This window comes from Microtus pennsylvanicus, chromosome 7, assembly GCF_037038515.1.
Source record: "Microtus pennsylvanicus isolate mMicPen1 chromosome 7, mMicPen1.hap1, whole genome shotgun sequence".
In the NCBI taxonomy this organism is placed as follows: Eukaryota; Metazoa; Chordata; class Mammalia; order Rodentia; family Cricetidae; genus Microtus; species Microtus pennsylvanicus.
In genome coordinates, this window is record NC_134585.1 from 94,741,925 (window position 1) to 94,762,170 (window position 20,246).

Consider the following 20,246-nt stretch of genomic DNA (forward strand, 5'->3'; position numbering starts at 1 on the left):
TGTTTAGATTTCTATTCTTGAATGCTTAGCATTTGTAATTATAAGTTGAAATAAGTATGTAAGTTGAGAACTATAATAATTAACATTGTGTTTTTAAACCTCACTACATCCAGTGAAGATTGTACTGTTTTGGCTCATGTGAGTGTATTTCTCCATGAACCTGTTCTAGACACAAGCCTTAGACAAAGCGTATATATCAGCGTCTGGAATTTTGTGTTCTGTCATTCTTACAGAAGCAGTAAACATGAGTTAGAGTCGCTTGTCTTAGTACTGAGGTTTCTTCTGTGCTGGGTTAACGTTAAAATTGGACTGTCAGGTTTATAAAGACCTTGGAGCCAAAACTCCCAGTAAAGACATGTGGATGTCTGTGTCAGCAGCAGGGAGAAATAACACATCTATTTTTAAGTTAGTTGGAATTCTGAACTCAAACCACTGGGTTGAATGCCTGCCACAGTGCTATTAAATTTTCAGAAATGTTTATAAGCCCTCTGCTGCCTCCTGCTGCCTCGTGTGTGAATAATCGGGACAAGGAAGGAACTGTTTGTTTCTTTAAAAATGTTTATTATATATTTACAAACCATATTTGTATTCATTGGGCACAAATTTAAATGAATTTTAATCAGTGTACAGTGATTAAATAATGCTAATCTACGGCTTTAAGTCACTTCTAAAGTTTAACTTTCTGATCATAACTATTGATCCTTTTTAGAGTAACATTTATCTTAGTCAACTGTACTTTCCAGTTGAATTTAGAATGATCAGATTTGTTTATTTTATAAAATACTGAGAAGTTCTATTTAGGGACTAAAGGCCACCTAAGTTAGAACACCTCAGTGATTTGTAAGCTTATGTTCCTTTTGCTTTCTTTGTAGCCTTCAGTTCATAGATGTGACAAACAGATAAGTTAGGACAGGGGGATGAATGGGAACAGATAAAAGTACAAAAGAGAAGAATTCTCAATTGTATAGCGAACTGGTAACGCTAGGTAGTTGGGTATTTTCTGTGGCATTACCTTGTTTAAAAATATTGTTGTGTGGCATATACTGGTGGGATGTGTAGAGGAGGCTGGGCAGGAGGATCATGAGTTCTAGGCCTGCCTGCCTGCCTGCCTAAGCTGCACCTTAAAACATGAAAAGAGAAAAAAGAATGTTCATGTTATCAGATGTTTAAACTACTGTCTTAGTTTCGTCATGCTGATGGGTGAGTGGGGGCTTAGAGATTAATGCCATATGCAAACGCGAGCTCACAGGGAGTGAGAACAACAGAGGCTTTCCCCTAACTCTGCATCTCCTGCCAGCTGTATAGCATTGGCTAAGCTCCCCAGCCTGTCTCAGTGTGAAAGGGGATTGTTAGCAGAATAGTTACCACTGGCGTTTTTAAAACAAAACTATTGTCAACAACTAGGACAGGAAGTGTGGCAAGTTTTGTGTTTCGGAGCTCTTCATAATCTCAGAACAGGATTGGTCTGTAGCAGATTTTGTTTCTGAGGATTATGTCAGCATTTCCTATGCTGATGGTGCAGAAAGAAAAATTTAAAAGTATTCGTTTACTTAGAGAAAAATCAGCACATGCTGATATAAACAAGACTTCTTTGGAGCTGAAGATCAAGCTTCAGAAAGATGAATAAAGGCAAACCTAGATAACGGTTGGGAAGTGTTTGACTTTAAAAGAGTGCTTCCAAAAACAAACCAAGCCGGTGAAAGGAGTTAGTGGCAGTGATGCCTGGCCGCATCCCTACAGAAGTTTGCATGTGGACCGTTCATTTAAGAAGAAGGTCCAGTTTCACACAGAGAGAAAGCTGGAAAATGTCAGGTTTTGTTGTTTGTTCTAGAAATGGCTAGCACTCTTCTATGACTCTACAGACCAAAGTGGTCGTTTTGTCAAGGATATTTGCAATATAAACCGTGAAATCTCAGACACCACTCATTAAAATCACTGATACTTCCACTTTAAAGGGTATTTTATTGAGCATGATATTGTAACATCTAAATTTTGGGGAAGGGGATCTGCTTTGCTAAGTTACTCAAATCTTTAAGATATTGATAAATTTTATTCTTAGCTATTTATTAATATCACCATGAATATGAGTATTAGGAAGATGAAAAATGACAATAGTAGATACAAGTTTTCCAAAATTTTATCTAAAAGCTTAAATTTTACCACTGCCAATATCACCAACAATGTGTAGGTGTGTGTGTGTATCCGTATCTGCATACACATGTTCTTATACATGCACGCACACATCCTGGCCACAGTTGGAGATCACAGGAACAGCTTCTGGGAGGGAGGTAGTTCTCTCCCTCTGTCTCGTGGGTCCCAGGGATCAGAGTCACGTCCTCAGACTTGGTGTCACCTTCTGAGCCAGCTTCCAGTGCTTCATTGAGCTTTGGTTCTGTTGGGAACACAAGTGTGTGGCAGTGAACAACACGGTTGCTATAAGCACAAATTCCAGCTATTGATGTTAGGGGATTCACAAAGAAATTTACTAAATTCCAAAGTTACTTCCGAGTTTTGGCTATAATTTTGTCCTTGTGGTTTTATTGATGTTACCCTGTCTGTCTCAGATCTCCTGTGCTTAGCTGTTCAGATTCTCAGGTTCCTCAAACATTTGCTTCAGAAACAAGGATGCCCTTGGGTAAACTGCTGTAAAATGCAGGTGTCTCAGCTTCTTCATTGCACACCTTCTTGGTTTGGTTTTAGCTTTTAGTCAAATAGAGGTGAAAATTACTAAGAGCTCTTTTAAGTAAGGCTGTCCAGATACTTTACTCTGAACATTAATATTGTTAAGGCCTGTCTAGAACTGATGTTTAGAAAGAACTAGAAGGAGGGAGAGCTGCTGTCTTTTACATGCTACTATATTGCCTCCCAGGTACTAAATAGTTTTTTAAACAGGAAAATAGGAATTTAGAATTTGGAATTTACAGTGTTACTTAACAATATCTAATAAAATTGTAAAGCTATTTTTCATATGCCTTTAACATTTAAAATACTTGAGTCATTGTTAGAACTGTGGGTAAGTTAAGTCACACAAGAGAAGAGAGTGGACATGAGCCTGGGTAGAGAGAGCCCAGTGTTAGAGTGCTTGCCTGCTGTGTAGAAGCCCTCAAATCCATCCCCGGCACTGGAGAGGGAATGCACAGGCTTGAATTATACAGATCTAGTTTTGCGTTTGCTACCGATATAATCTTGAGCAAGTTATGTAGCCTTGCAAAGTCTGTTTATTTATCAAAGATGATAATAATTTAATAAAATTGATGTACATGCCTTGATAGGTAGGAGTTTGTCTTCTGTGCTTTTTAATACCATCCCACCATTTTAATTCAACTGATGTCCCTAAACATTCCCATGAGGTAAGGCAAATGGCTCCTCATCACATAAAGGAGGCGGCCGTAATGGTAATAGGCCTACTTAGAGTTACCATGTCTTCAGATGCAGGATACTTCCCGTAACATTTTCTCAGTAAAGCACATGCCCCGGGAAGTACCCATGAGCCAGAATAACACTGCTCTGGGGTTGCCGACATACTAAGAACAAGTAGCCTTGCTTCTTGCTTATAAAAGATTTCATTAAACAAACAGAAAAATTGTGGAGGGGGGGATGGCAGTGTCTTATTTTTAGTTGTGTTGAAGAATGTGCCTTTTGTTCTTTACTTGCACAAAAGGATTGCATATTTTTCATTAGCTTACTTACATAAATGTAAAATTGAGTAGGATAGAGTCTGTAAGATAATTTAAATAATTTTATGTTTCTCCCCCCCCCTCGTTTCTACCCCAGGTTTTAGGAAAAGAACTCAGGACTTGGAAGCAGGTGATAAATGTCATGAGCTCCACCCAGAATCACATCTGCAAATAAAAAGCCATTTCATAAAAAGGTAACCATAGATATTTACAAATAGGAAAATTTCAGTTCCTAAATTTACATATAATTGGAACTCTGGCAGAAGACTTGCAGGTATATTTCTAATCTAAAAGCATTACAGTGCATATTTTACCGGTATTATTTAATAGCATGTAGGCCTAAGGTAGAATGCCTACAAACTGCTGGGTACAGTTCTTTATTATTTTAATGCACGTGTACAAACTGCTGGGTACAGTTCTTTATTATTTTAATGCACGTGTACAAACTGCTGGGTACAGTTCTTTATTATTTTAATGCACGTGTAGTACTAGTGTCCTTGGCCTTTTCTTATACTTACCTAGAGATGCTTAATGCCTTTTGTAATTTACCCTGTAGCACTGATGGTTTTGTAGTTTGAGGTGTAAACAAAACCAGCATGACTTTCATTTTCCTTCTCCATGGTCGCGGGTTCTTACTGTAGATATTAGCACTTCCTTTGGCATCTCAGAGCTGATATCAGTCACTGTGCTTGCACTTGGAGGCCGAGATTAGGTGGGCACACGCACTGGGTAGGGCACAGAAGTCATCAGTGTAACAGCTGAAGGGCAGGGGTAGACAGCACGGGCAGACTGCACACAGGACGGGTCAGGTCCTCAATGGCATGCTACTCAGAGCTTTGTACTGTTTAAAACTGAATTAATGATGGCAGGAATTCTGCATTTAATGAGTCACATTGCAGTTGACCTTCAGTAACTGAAACCATGAATAAGGAAGGTCTACTGTATTTACAGAAAACCACAACATTTGTGGTTCAGATCAAGTGGCATATGAAAGCAGTGAAACAGATTTCATCATTGTTGAAGGAGCTGTGGGCTGCGTTCCTGCCACCCAACTCCCGGCCGCCTGGCGAGCTTATGCCCCAAAATAACAACACACAAACTGTATTCATATAAACACTGCTTGGCCCATTTCTATTAATGTGTGTAGCGCCGAAGTGCGCTTACCGGGAAGATTCTAGCCTACGTCCATCCTGGGTCGGAGCTTCATCGCGTCTGCCCCAGAGAGGAGAGGGGAGCATGGCCTCTGAGCTCACTTCCTCTTCCCAGCATTCTTTTCTGTTTACTCCACCCACCTATGTTCTAACCTATCAGGGCCAAGCAGTTTATTAAGTGACCAATGACCTTCCTCCATCACATCATAGTTGTATTTACTGAGCCATGCCATTCTGTTGTTTCATCTCAAATAATTCATGGAAGAAAAATAGCTTTACAATAGGAGAAAATAATTTTATTTCTCTTTACTTTAAAAAATCACCGATTACCTCAAGATAGTCTTGATTAAACCCTGTGCTATATATCAGAATTTTAACTTTCTCTAACTCTGCTGCCTGTAAGCATTGTAATGTTGGCTGGAAATGTTTTAAAGTTTTGAATTGTTCACTTGTAACATTTACCTTAAATTGTATGTTATATTTTATCATAAATAAATGTAATTTAAGTGTTTTTAATTTGAAATGATTTTTAAGATCACATTTCTAACTACTAGGAATGTGATCTGGGGAGTGACTGTGTAGTAATATACTAGAGTGCATGGTTAGTATAGACAGGCCCTGGTTTCAGTCTCTCCACCCCCACAACCCTGACATACAGAGACAGAGATAACGATTGTTAATGTGGTAGATGTTTCTGGTAGTCATATATGTACAGTTCTGGCATGGCTACAAAACAGTCCCCATTTCCACTGCTGTGTTGTAAAACTATAAATCATAAATTGGGAAAATCAAACTAAGATAAATATTTAGTTTCTCTATGCGGTTATTTGGCTTTACTTTGTATTTTTATTTTCAAATTTCAGGTCACATATCGGCGAAACCAGTGACAAGTTTTTCCCTTCAGCCAGCCCACAGATACTTAAGGACCATAGTGCAAGAGGTCATGTCTACCAGACCAATGAGCAAAAAATGGGAAACTCTGATGGGACCAAGTTTTCTGAGTGGCATGAAGTAGAAAATTCTGAAGGAACAGGCTTGCCATTTCACACTAATGATAGTTCTGTGCCCGGAACCAGAGTCAGCAGTAAGGAAACGGTCTCACCGTCGTCATTGTCGTCACACGGGAGAACTGCTGAGCAGTGTTACTCTGAGAACTCCCTACCCAGAGGACACACACTGCGGTCAGCCTGCAGCACTGGCAGCTGTCAGATGCCAGAACCCCACTGCCGCAGCTCGCCACCCCCCTTTGCCGCCAAAGAAATATTCTGCGCCCAGTGTGCCACAGCTAGAGAGAGCGGAATTTATACCTGATACCAGACTTACAGAGGTGTTCAAAGTTAATTCCTCCAGTCTTCCAAAACACAGTTTGAGTACTGCATCAAGACCAAGCTCAGAAGGGAGTGCGCACATGATCCACAAAAGCGACAAAGATGCTGTCCAAGGGAGGCAGCACACCGCCCACAACTACCCGTCCAGTTGTGCAGCTCACGATTCTCAGGCAGACTCAGAAGCAGCACCTGACGCACCGTACCAACCACATCAACACTCCAGTTCTGTGTGCCCAAATGAAGCAATTTCACTAACGACCTATTTCTCAGTTGATAGTTGCATGACTGATACATACAGATTGAAATATCATCAGAGACCCAAGCTCTGTTTCCCAGAGAGCAGTGGCCGTTGTAATAATTCGCTGTCTCAGACTGAGCACATAGAAGGATCTATTACATAGTGGCATCTTGGTTCCCGCTGCCCTTCTAAACAAGGATATAAACCCTGGTGTCCATTGTAAGATAAATGAGCCAGCCTTTAAATATACAAACTAACCAAACCTAATGATATATAAAACAGAAACTGGTATTGAAAATTATTAACCAGGTTAACCTTACATAGTTTATGATGATGAATTTGCCAAGTATTTTAGAAATTTCCTTGGAGTAGTCATGGTATACCTTTAAAAGTAAGAAAGGTAAAATTCATTTGCTGTATATAACCGATGAGCAAACGCCATGCCTCCCTCCTGTAATTTGGCTAGTGGACATGTATCATCCTAGCCTGTATGCCTCCCTCCTGTGATTTGGCAGATAGACATGGATTATACTAGCCTGTATTAATGTGTGGGTTGGTCCATTTTGCTAATTAAGAGATGCAGTTTGTATAGCGAAAGCAGTATTTGCTTTTTGCAGAGCACTTTCTAGTGGGTGACCCAAAGATGGCTATCCCCACATGCTTTTGACTTCTGTGATAGTCTAGTACGTGGGCTCCTTCAAGTGTCTTAAAAACACCCATGGATTTGTTATGTTATCATCTGGAAAGCATTTGCCTTAATGATCAACATTTTTTAATCAAAATCTCAAGGCCATATAAAACTTATTTTGTTCTACAACTTTTCAGAATATCTACTTAACATAAATTAGCCTTTATAATTTGTACTAAAAACATTTGCATCATGTAAGTTAAAAGTAAGAATATTGCAGTATATTCTTTATCTTGTTAAATTGTTTTCTAGCTCTGTATGAAATGTGAAAGGCCTTCCCTTTGGTTTGATTTACTTTGGGCTGCTAATAACCAGTGTTACAAATTAGCATTGGGCTTTCTTATTGGGACTGTGGCTGTAATTGCTGCTTTGGTGACTTACAAATTGCTAAAGATTGTCAATGCTTAGGTTAAATTTTTGCCTTTATATAAAGGTTTAATCTTGATGAAATCTTATTCTTTTTTTTTCTTCAATAGTAATTTTATCTCCACTTCCACCATGGAGTGGAGTTTATATTGAAAGGAATCTTTATTCCTATGTTGAAAGTAAGTTAATTGAATTGCTTTATTGGTTATGATTTTATTTTGGAACAGGCCAATAAACTATTTGGGCTTTAGAAGAGTTTCCTAACGCCTGTCCCAGAGAATTGAGAACTACAAAATTAGTTGTCTTTAAAATATCTCTAAATGGGTAAATTTTGTAATCATTACTTTTAAAACTCAGTAAACTGATAAAATCAATAGCTTGATGAGTACCATAAATTGTTAAAATCCAAAATGTATTTAAGTACTTTTAGATAAACTGAAAATTGCTTATAAGTCTGAATTCACACTGTTAATCAATTCTTGGCCAAATCTTGTTCTTGTTTTTTCCAGCTGTCTAGTTGGTGGTCGTTACTTTGTATTCTCTTAAACACTTGAATAGCAAATTGAAATTGATCCTTAAAGCTTATTTTTAAACAGCTTTTAGTATGAAGAGTTTGTATATAATGTAAAGTTTGTAAAATTGTATTTGAAATGTCAATGTTTATAATTCTTGCTTTTATAACATTGTAAAATACTAGAAAAGAGCTTCCGTTATTTTTAATAGCTTATAAAAGATTTTTAAGTTTAAAAATTTTTTCTATTTGGTCCGTATTTCCTGTTGGGAATGTATTATTTGAAACATTAAACTAATTTCTGTATTTTACAGCAGTTTCATAGATACACCCTTTCAACTCAGTTGAGTTTGCAAGCAGAAATATTGTTTCTCACTTTAATGCACTACTCAGTTAAAACCCTCTGCATTCTCTAATACTGACTGAAGTAGAAACTAGCCATTTGTTGATTCAACACAGAATAAATTTCACTACATATTGGCCAATTGTATAGATTTCTTCTCCTCTAGTGCCTATTTTTATCAATGTTTCTGTTATAAGCTTCTAAGTTCTTAAATAATGCAATCATGTTTCAAATAGTTATCTCCAGAATATTGTATTTTCATGTGAAATGAATTTCTTCTGGCTCAAAAAAAATTAAGAGACTCATTTTTAAGCTAATATAGCTGGTCTTTTTTTGCACTTATGGACTGTGTCCCCTTCCACACATTACACATTCTATGGGAAATTGTTGAAAAAAAATAAAGATCATAAAATATTAGCCCAGGATGTTTCTAAGATTTAAATCCCAGCAAAGTCTGAAGCACAACTCAGAGAGAAAGTGGCAGCTGTTCTCTAGAGGGCAGGATATAAATGATTTGGACTATGGACAGCAGATCTCTGTAACAGCTACATAGCTTTTTGGTTTAGAAGCAGCCATAAACAACTGGTAATGGATGAGTGTGGCTGTTTTTCAATAAAACCTTGTCAGCGTCAAAATCTAGATTGTATGTGATTTTCATGTGTCATGAAATTATTTTGTTTTCCAATCACTTCAAATTGTTTAAAAAAAAATCGGCTGGGCAGAGGCCCACATTCTTAATCCTAGCTCTGAGGATGAAGGTTGGTGGATTGTTCAGAGTTGAAGGCGAGCCTGGCCTACAAAGTTAGTTCCAGACCAGCCCTGTATACAGGGCAACACAGTCAGAAAATAAAATGTAAAAGCAAAAGTAAGCCCAGGCTCTACCTTGTCACAGAACTGATCTCCAATGTATTCTTGTTTGTGGTCTGGCACGTGGACTCTTTGCGTCTTGTAACTTGAGGTTAACATCTCCCTAAAACTTCTTCTGAGTCCGAAGCCAATTCAGATGGAACTATCAGAAGCTATTTCATGTTTAGAAGCTAAATGAATTTACAAAGGAACTTACCAGATTACTCTTTTGCTATCTTTGATGGGAACAAATTTTCAGCGTGCCTTGAAGTTCCATTTACATATTTCTGGTAACTTCCCAAGTGTGAGCACCACAGTTTACTAAAAAATGTAATTATCTATCGGAGATTCAGACTTCGTGCTCTTTGGTGTCAATTACAGTGCACATTTCTCTTGAGCCCCAAGCCAGCCTACTACAGCTACCAGGTACTCTGAAATTTCAGTGTGGGCAGAGCTCTTGAAAGAGCACGACAGGTAAGTAGGTAGGTAGATAGGAATTAATTTAGCATGCATTGGCTCACGTGATCGAGGCTCAGCAGTTTCCTCAACTGTCCACTGTAGACTTGAAGCCTAGGAAAGCTTGAATTCCAGTTCACAGCTTAGGACAGAGAACCAAGGAGACTAGCCAGAGTCTGAAAGCCTGAGAACTAAGAAATCTGTAGTGCTAATGTTCACAGACATGGCACCACACCTAGAAATTCACAGGTTGGCTGCCACGGAGGGAGCCACTCAGACCGTGGAAGAAGCAGGGTCTTGGTACACAGGAAGGCCCAAGTTCAGCGAATGACAGACACAACACACAAGAGAGTGGTTGGAATCTGCTGTGATTTTACTGAATTCATGTTTTCATTATATAGTATTCAAACAAAACAAATCAGAAGGTCATGTATCATTGGTTGGCACAGTATGAAAGCTTCTTTTAGTCACATCAGCAATATTTAAGAAAAGCATATTATCAGGGACAGGTGTTAGACATAAAACATCCTTAGAAGAGGAAATCTTGTCCTTGGGAACGTAAACTTCAGACAAGTGGTTTCATCTTATGAATAGAAAGTTTCTGTCTCATTATCACGATCATGGCTCTTCCTCTTCCTAACCCTTTCTTTACCTCATCTAGTGACCAAATATGTCTAATCAGTTCTCTGCACCTGCTGAAATATACTTTTTAGTACCTTCTTATGCAGCAGACACCATGGGGGATGAGATCTAGCAAGCCTATCCATAAAGTTCAGAGTATAATATAAGTCTTTGTCCATCAACATTAACGCAACTATTCCCTTGCTCATAATACACCCCCGTGTATGACAATGGTTCTGCTGTAGTCTTATACATTCCCATACTTTGCTTCCCTATCCCGGAGCTGTTCCTGAATGATAATCCTTGTCTTGTAGATATAAGAATATCATTATTATAAAAGAGATTGTGCAAAGCCCATATCTCGCATAGCCAGCTAATCGAGAAACCAGTCTATGCCTCATCGGTGGCCAATACTGGGCCGTCTGCCATTGACCTCTAGGAAGCCTAGTCCCATAGGACACGTAGCTCCCGTCCGGCATAATGACATACGTCATGTCACACAGACAACACTGGAGTTGATGTGGCAGTTGGCACTAGGCGACAGAATAATCATGAGAAGGCCAGGAATAGTTTGTTAAATACAGTTGTGCAGCTATAGTGGGCATGGCAGTCAAAAGCTTTCGGAAGCTATTTTAAGGGGAGGCATTAAGGCAGTGACTGGATGTCATGGCGCTCAGAACAGTTACAGCTGCGCCTGTTATGCCTAACTCCGAGGTAAGAACAGTTGTGCTTGGAGAGGACGGCTATGCTGAGCCCAGCTTGTCCTCAAGATCCTAGTCTTGTTCTTAGTCTAGAGTAGCTCAGCACAACCTTCATTCATCCCAGGACGGTATACACATAAATGTCCCAGCACAGAGAACTTGCCTTCCCTTTTCATCCAGGTTCTCAAAGAACTGGTGGTCCCACATGGGGGCGAGTATCTTTACCATTTTTCCAGCATATTAGTTTATCTTCCAGAAACAGAAACATACCCAGGAATAAAGTGACCCAAAAATTAACCATCATCTAAGATCTCCATACTATAAATTTTCAGTTTTGGGGCTCGAGAATAAAGTGCATGTGAGCTATGTCAGGACTATTAACCTCCCTGCTTTATCATGAGAATATGACACAGTGAAACCAAATTCAGCAGTATAACTAAACATTTATTAGAGAAAATTAGTACACAGTACAAACTGGGTCACACAGTCTAGTATACTCAGTGTCCTCCCAGTCCTGTGTTCTGATACAAATGCTTCAACTATAAATTACAATTACAAAAAATTATCCAAGCAAATGCAACAATATCCTGAAGACATAGCTGTTAACAATTTACCAAATATGACTTAACTATAAGGGAGAAGCCCCCCCTATATTTTAGGCATTTCTCATACTGAACAGCATTAAAACCAACAGTAACCAATTTCTAATTACACAAATCTTAGGATGAAAAAGAACAGCTTCCAAAGTACTTATACTGGCTGCTTTGGGACCATTGCATTTCTGAGTAAATGCTACCTACCCAACCACAGACGATAAATATTTTAAAACAATACTCAAGATAGTGTCACAAAGGAATGGTTTTTTTCCTCTGTTGTTGACCGCTGTGTCCTGGTTAATAGTGAGGGCCCCAATACCTCATGTGGTGAGTAAATTCCACATACATTTCCCTTAAGTACTTAAGTTGAAAGCATTATTAAAAATATATTATATATACATATATCATTTAGCTACAATAATATTAATTCAAGCACTAAAAACAGGCTTGAAATACACGGTGCTATTTTGAGGAGGTCAGGGCTTAAGGAAAGGTTAGAGGTCTGGAATTCAGCTGCTGGAAATCCTCTTTATTCAAGAAGTCTGTAGTATTCAGGATTCACCCCAGAAGCCACACGCTCTTGACATCTCGGCAAAACAGTCTGCAAAAACCAAACGCTGGTTACCGTTTCCTGTATCTGCTTATTTTGACATTTAATGCCAAACGGAACACCTAGATTGCTAATCATATGCCTATCCCTACATAATTTACATTGGTAAGGAAAAACAAAAGGCCTAGGTCATGAAGTCTTGAATTTTCGAATCAGAGGCGAAAATCAGACATTCGCTGTTCTTGAAATGTCTACCTCTACCAAAATGGCTTAGGAAAAGTTATTAAAAAAAAAAAAAAAGGAACTCCTATCCTTTCACTACTCTGCATCCTCTCCACCACCCCTTCCTCTGCCTTCTAACTTGCCACAAAATCGGCGGACGGAAATAGGTGGCAAAGAAGTTTAAGATACTCCATTCTTTGACAGATGTAGGAATAGGGATAATTTAGAAGATAATAAACATAGCTACATAAATTGACAAGGCTTAGACATGTCATGACAAGGCTTAAGCATGACATGGCCTGCTTCTGTACGGGTTTTAAGCACGTACACAATATCCAAATCACTTTTAGATAAAATCACGTTTAATCTATTACACCCTACTAATGATATACTACGGCTTCTAATAAAAGATAAAAGTTTCTAGAAGTTAACTTCAGTTCCTTCGTGGTCATTCGGGAACCCAAGATAGCAAACGTGGGAAGCCAAGTTTCCTCCACACTGGCACGGCTGCAAAGGAAGCCCATTGTCGCTCTCCCTCCCCGCGCCACCCCCGACTCGGCCAACTCTAGCTGTGCCCCGTCCCCGACAAGCCTGGAGCAACCCCCAACCTGAACACTTCAATTCTGCACTCACCAGGGCAAGAGATACACGAAGATGAACAACACCAGGTCGAAAAGGAGGAAGAGCCAGAGATCCAGCCAGTAGGAGTGTTTCGGGAGCCCGTTCGTCCCGGACTGACGCCGCTCATCTCGGTTCTGCTCCCTCCTTTCAGTTCGGTCCGAGCCTCCCCGCTCGCGGACACCGTCGGTGCCAGACGCCGCCTGGTTCAACTCCATCTCGCTCTCGCTGCAGCTCGGCGCACCTGGGAGCCGCTCGAATCCGCACTTCCGCTATGGCCGAACCAGGAGCGGACTAAGTCTGACGCCCTGCCCGCCTCAGCCTAGCAACCAACGCCAGTCGGCCACGCCCACCACTCAGGCACCCTCCCCGCCTCCCGGGAGGCGCGCAGGCGCCCTGCCCCTCCTCTCCGTCCGCGCGCAGGCGCTCCGCCCCGCCTCTGCGTCCGCGCGCAGGCGCCCCGCCCCGCCTCTCCGTCCCCGCGCAGGCGCCCGCCCTTCTAGGAACTCGCGCGCGCCTCGGTCCGCTTCCTCGGGAACGCGCGCCAACACCCAGGGCCGCTGAGAAACCTCGCGCAGGCGCCCTGCTCCTCCTCCGGAGCCCGGCGCGGCGCTCCTAGCCCCGCCCCGCCCCGCCTCCTGCCGGGGCCGCACCGCCGGGCGAAGGTGCTCTGTCCCACGTAGCTTGCCCTGCCACCTGCAGCGCAGAGCCGGTTTTCCCGGTTTCTAGAAAGAGAACTGTCACGACCCCTTTGCTCTGAGGTGTGCCTGTTATTTCAGAAACTGCCTTCTAAGGATTCCAGCTGTGCCCACGCACAAAATTCCCAGTCTTCAATAAACAGCGTGTGTGGGGATTGTTTCTTTTACACCTATTAACACTCCCTTTATATAAACCAGGGACTGTGGGGATTGTTTCTTATGGGTCGTGAGAGGCTCCAGTGTGAGCTTTGTAGATGACAACCTTGTGTGGCAATGTCAAAAGGTTGGACATTCCCGGTAGGATTATCCCTGCAATACCTGTAAACCTTCCGGCTTTTTATTGTCTTATGCATGAATCGTTTTGTTCAGTCGGTTTGCTCTTAATCTTTGAAACAATAGGTGGACATCATAATTACAACCAGGGATTTTCCGAAGGATCAGAGTGAGAATTACGTAGGTATTTCATGGGAGTATATTTAATAAGCCTCTCATCTCTGTGTCACAACACCCTGTGATTAATCGATAAGAACCCTTTGGTTCTTGGCAGCCCACTGGACTCGACCATCCAAAAGCTTAGTTAGTATCTTGGGCCTATAGACAAGCTCCCAGCATCTCTGAAACTGCCTCCCTGCTATACCCACCAAAGTATTTTAAACTTGCCTTAAATGTATGTTCTGTAACATAAGACTTCATGAAACTGCTTCCACACTGGAAAATAGAATTGGGAACGCTAAATCTTGTGTTCCCAGGCCATGGCGACTCAAAGTGACTCCAGAATAAACTGTCGTGTTTTTGCGCAGACAATACAAAGGTTGGGTATGGCCCCAGAAAGAATGCTAATGAAAATGGCTGACTCATACCACCAGGCTATTACATTTAAAATATTCTTATCCGTTGCTGTGCTATAGCTACTGAATTTTTAAAAATCTAATTAGACATATAAGTTGGTTCTGTTACTGGAGATGAGACTGTGTAGTATTTTCACATGCACTACCATTAAATCTTCATAAAAGCCAAAGCTGGGATCATTTTACAGACATAGAAAATTGTGCAAAAAGAGTAAATTATTTAAGATTGCTAAAGTAACCATAAAGTGAACTCTAAATACAAAACCTCAATTCTATTATTATACAGTTAGCTAATGGACTTCCGTTTAACACTAGGGTCATACAAAGATAGCAGACAACCATAAAGAAAACTACTGTATCCTTTGCCTTGTAGATTGTGAAAATGAGAGCCGTCTAAGGATTGATCAGATTGCACTGTAGACAAGATTATTCAAGCCATTAGTAGGCTAGAAATTCCCTGGGTTTAAATGACATCGAGTGTTTACAGAAATTAAGAAGAATAAGTAAACTTCTAATTTTTCCAGAGGTGGATCATACGTCCAATAGCCAGGTAAGACCAGTTGTTTCTAGTTATTGAAATAGAAGTGATAAAACTTGAATTTATTAAGATGGAAGAAATCTGACACGAGATGAAAAAAATTCTGAAGTCTTTCTAGGTATCCTTGGAGCTCAGTGGGGTTGCATCCCAGTGGAGGTTTTTGTCTTCTTGATCTGTCCAGTCAGGAAGGGCAATCTTCTCAAGCATCCTTGGCTCTGAGTGAGTCACATCCATGTAGAGGGGATGATTCCCTGGAGACAGGAATTATGCAAATAGAGAGGGTCATTCATATTAAATTCAGTTGAAGGATCCTTTTCTTCTTCAGAATTGTGCTGATTCTTGGTTACTCCTCGTGTTAGAAATAAATGTGGAGTGTGTTGAGGAAGGAGTTTGTATACCCACTGGTTAAAAGTTTAATTTAAAAAACAAGTAGGGGGGCTGGAGAGATGGCTCAGCAGTTAAGAGTATTGCCTTCTCTTCCAAAGATCCTGAGTTCAATTCCCAGCAACCACATGGTGGCTCACAACCATCTGTAATGAGATCTGGTGCCCTCTTCTGGCATGTAGGCAGATATTAATTAAATTAAATTAATAAAAAATAAAAATAAAATAAAAAACAAGTCAGAATGGCAACATGGCTTAACTAGTAAAGACATTCAATGCCAAGTTTGATGACTTGCACTCAATTCTCAGAACTCACATGTGGAAGGAGAGAACGGATTCCTAGATGTCCCTCATTGCATGTGAGCATGCGCGCACACACAGTAATAATGATAAGCATAGAAAAATAAGTACTGTACTAAGTCAAGGTATATTATCACATATGCGTGCAACATTTCCTTAGCCCCACTGAGCCTCAGGTAGGCCTTAACACATTCAAGAGAGAAATACATCCTACCGCTGTGGAATATTAGTTGAAGATGTGTTACATCTGTTTATGCTGTGGAACATTTGTTTAATGATGCAAAGATGTCTTGCATTCTTTTATGTTGCATTTGTTTAACTCTGTGAAGCTGTGTGACTTTGTCTGTCTAAAACTACCTGACTGGTCTAATAAAGACCTGAATGGACAATAGCTAGTCAAGAGGTGGGGCTGCCAGGCAGAGAGAATAAATAGAAGGAGAAAAAGAGAAGAGGGGAAAGAGCAAGAAAAGGAGGAGAGGAGGATGCCAGGGGCCAGCCACCCAGCCAAAGAATAAAAAGGAAAGAAAAGATATACATAAATAAAGGCGAAAGCTTAGAGGCAGAAGGTAGATGGGATAATTTAAGTTAAGAACAGCTGGCTAGAAATAAGTTAAGCTAAGGCCAAGCATTCATAAGAAAGAATAAGTCTCTGTGTGATTATTTGGGAGCTGGGTGGTGGGTCCCCAAAGAACAAAGAGTCAAAAAACTCAACAATACTCTTTTGCAAAGTACTTGTGATCACTACTATGAAGATGGATTCTATAGCTTAAGGGCCTAGGAGCTGGTATGATCTCTAACGGAGACAGCATAGAAGTCAGCAGGCTATAAAGTTCACGTGACATCTACCCGAAGGATGGGTTCTATGGACTGAGAAAGCTAAAGGTCTAGCAAAGGAGAGTTTGGGATAACCATTCTGGGGAACTTGGGTGAGGCCAGGCCCAGCAGATAACACAAGTCACCGCGTTATTAACAATATCCACTCCCAGCCTTCTGGGTGGAAACCAGGTATACATCTCTTCCCTGGAGAAGACAACCCTCTGTGGTAGAAGCATTCCTGGTTTCTCCAATGTTTCTCTGTGAGCACTCGTGCCCATTAGGAATAATTCTTAAGACAAGCATCTCCACCGACACAAATAAATCCAATCAGACCAAATTAGACTGACTAAAAAATGCCCACGTTTAATAAATGCAGTGCTCCCTGATGGCAGGGAGCATGGCAGGGCCCGGGGTAACCATGTAAAACCTGAAAACCACATGTTGTTTTTCTCGGTGGCAGCCTAAATAGCCCATGGGAGTGGTCCTGATCCCCCCCCACACGAAGGGCTCAGTGATTGGCAGGCTTTTTCGGAGGTGGAATCCAGACCAAGGCAACTCCCAGAGGGAGGGGGCTTGAAATGGAGCTTTCTGCTCCATTGGCACTCTCTTGGTACCCCAAGGATAAATGCCAGGGGCTGAGGTGACGCTTCTCATCATCCCAGACTCCTTGGATATAGGGGCATAGGCTCAAGTCTGGCTACTTCCTGCAGGCATGGGGCAATGTGTGTGTGGGGGGGGCTGGGAGTTGGGCTCATGCTTAGCGAGAGGAGTAGCTGGCATAGCATCTGGTGTACTGTCATCTTGGAGTCCTCAGGCAGCTGTTTTCTGAGGAAGATGAGAAGGCAGGTGGCTAGGAGAAAAAAATATTGTTATTATGGGCCCTATGGATGGGGCTAGCCATGGAAAGCCATTAACTGCCAGAAAGAATGGAACAGAGAAATGCCTTAGTTGTACAGGTGAGGCTCAGGTGTATCAGATACAACTAGATTTTAGTTGGTAGGTATCCTTGATCCAGGAGAGTTGGTAGCAATGGTGAAGTTGCAGGGTGCAGGTGACGGTGTTGTCTACAGAGTGTTTTGTCTTGGCTCGGACAACAGGAGTGACCTGTAAAATACGGTTGAAACTGGGTAAGGTTAAAACAGGCTCTGGAAAGCTGGGATGTGGTGGCGCATGCCATTAATCCCAGCACTCGGGAGGCAGAGGCAGGCAGATCTCTGGGAGTTCGAGGCCAGCCTGGTCTACAAGAGCTAGTTCCAGGACAGGCATCAAAGTTACAGAGAAACCCTGTCTCGAAAAACCAAAAAAAAACAAACAAACAACAACAACAACAAAAAAAAAAAAACAGGCTCTGGAGGCTGTTAGTCTTTACCAGACCAGATTTTAAGAGAACTGGTTAGGTTAATAAACGAACAAAATCAAAGAGATAAAAAAAAGTCTAGATTCAACAGGACTGATGTACATACGAATTTACAGACTATGGCATGCATAGACCTCATAGGTTCAAGTCAGAGGGGTCCGAGCACTGAGAGGAGGACTGACGTGGGATCCTACTCATAACCAAGAGGAGAATTTACACCCACTGGTAAAGGGAAATCAGCTTTCTCCAGGGGACTCTTGCTGCTCATATCAACCAGACACCACGGCAGAACTCATGCCCGGGAGTGGTGGCCAACACAAAATTAACTCAATGGACTTTTGAGGGGGGAAGGGTGTAATTTTGATTTTGTTTTCATATTTAAAAAATATTTTAATTGGCCATTTGGTTGTTTTGATTTTTGGTTCAGTGATTTTGCAGGTCTAGAAAGGTGTTTGAGTTTTTTTTTTTAAGAGAAAATTGGGGGGGTAGAGAGGTGAGGAAGATCTGGGCGAAGCCGGGAGAGGAGAAAAACATGATCGACATAGATTGCATAAAAAATTAACTACACAAATCAGCAGAAAAAAAGAGGTGAAAAGCTCTGCTCTGGAGCACAGAGGACAAGCACTTATCTGGGCTGGAGTGTGGAGCTGTGCTCATCCATTCTTCCTGCTCAGATCATTGGATAAAGGGAAACTGTCACACGTCTGCCCTTCGGCGTCCCTGCTCAAACTCCGTTGTCACATCATCTGGAAGTGGAGCAAAGGAATGGCCTCAATCATGTGCTCCTTTACACAGAGAGGTGTTTCAGAAAGCTCAGGAAGAGGTCTGCTCTTTAACTCTCATGGAATTGGCATGCAAGAGCTTCCACATGTGTGCACGTACTTGCAAGTTTGTGTGTGGTGTGTGTCTCTGTGTGTGAGTGTGTGTGTCTATGTGTATATATTGAGTGTGAGTGTATCTGTCTGTGAAAGTGTGTATTTATCCAAGTGTGTGTGTGTCTGTGTATCTCTGTGTGTGTGAGCAAGTGTGTATACATCCGAGTGTGTGTGTGTGTGTGTGTAACAGAATTGTTTGGAAAGGAGACTTGAGGATATGGCCTTGAAGAGGAACTGAGACTCAAGAGAACACAGGCCTCTCCCTGTAGCAAGCTTTCTTTTGGGGCCCACAACTAACTCCCCAATCAAGACATGGAGACTTCTTATTAGTTATGAATGCTCGGCTTTATCTTAGCTCTTATTTGAATCTTTTTCTCTTTATCTGTGGTTTGCCTTGGGGCTTTTTTCTTTTGTTTTTCTTTTTCTTTCTGTTTCCATTTCTGGCTGGCTGACTTCTGGCTCCTGGCATGAATTTCTCCTTCGTTATCTTTGTTCTTCTCTCCTTTTCCTCCAGCCTAGATTTCTCCTCCTACTTATTCTCTCTGCCTGCCAGCCCTGCTTATTTCTCTCCTGGGTCACTATTGGTCATTCAGCTTCTTCTTCTTCTTTTTTTTTTTTTTTTTTGTTTTTCGAGACAGGGTTTCTCTGTGGTTTTGGAGCCTGTCCTGGAACTAGCTCTTGTAGACCAGGCTGGTCTTGAACTCACAGAGATCCGCCTGCCTCTGCCTCCCAAGTGCTGGTCATTCAGCTTCTTATTAGACCACTCAGGTGCCTTAGGCAGGCAAGGTGAACCAAATGTAACACACCTTTACATAATTGAACAAATGCAGCTTAAACAACGGTAACCCATCCCTACAGCATTAAATAAATGTAGCATAAATATATGTAACACCTATTTACATAGTGAAAATAATATTCCAAAACATTTCCCTTGTGATTTCTTCTAATCTTTCACCTTCTCACAGTCCTCAACACTGACTATCAGGTTGTAGTGGGAGGCTGCTTGTTCGTTCCTGGCCTCTTAAAGCTGAAATAATCACACCAAAACTATTATTTGCAATACTATTTGGTCAATAGCTTAAGCATATTTTCTACTCTTACATCTTAAATTAGCCCATTTCTATTGATCTGTATATTGCCACATGTTTGTGATCTACCAGTAAGGTTTCATCTCTTGTGGCAGTTACATGGCTTCTCCCTGACTCTACCTACTCTCTCTGGCTATATTTTGTTAAGCCATTGGCCAAAAGCATCTTCTTTATTAACCAATGGCAATAAAACATATTCATAGCATACAGAGGGGAATCCCACATGACCAGATTTGAATTTTATGTTTTCTCTTTGATTCTTGGTAGTCAAGATTATATACCAGGGAGACGTCTGTAACCCTGTATTCTAATGGAATCCTCAGGGGGCACAGGCGAACTGAGACACCCTCTGGAACAGTTCCTTACCATGCCTCCTGATTTGCTCCATGCCTCCTGATATTTCTCAGCTGCCTTTATCTTGCTTATTCTTC

General features: G+C 41.2%; 2 protein-coding genes across 2 annotated transcripts in view; one reads left to right on the top strand and one right to left on the bottom strand.

The window, feature by feature from the left end:
* The window catches only part of Usp53 (ubiquitin specific peptidase 53), a 54,098-nt gene extending 45,394 nt beyond the window's left edge, over window positions 1-8,704 (top strand). The window contains 3 exon segments of the mRNA XM_075981463.1: window positions 3,775-3,871; window positions 5,692-6,067; window positions 6,069-8,704. Of these exon segments, the coding sequence (XP_075837578.1) occupies window positions 3,775-3,871; window positions 5,692-6,067; window positions 6,069-6,557 (962 nt within the window). The 3' untranslated portion in view covers window positions 6,558-8,704.
* A 2,645-nt stretch (window positions 8,705-11,349) lies between these two features.
* Arln (allregulin) lies at window positions 11,350-13,243 on the bottom strand. Its single transcript, XM_075981464.1, has 2 exons — window positions 12,928-13,243; window positions 11,350-12,123 (listed from the first exon to the last, which is right to left on the bottom strand). Coding segments are annotated over exons 1-2 (204 nt in total). The 5' UTR covers window positions 13,131-13,243; the 3' UTR covers window positions 11,350-12,122.
* Window positions 13,244-20,246: the final 7,003 nt, after the last annotated feature.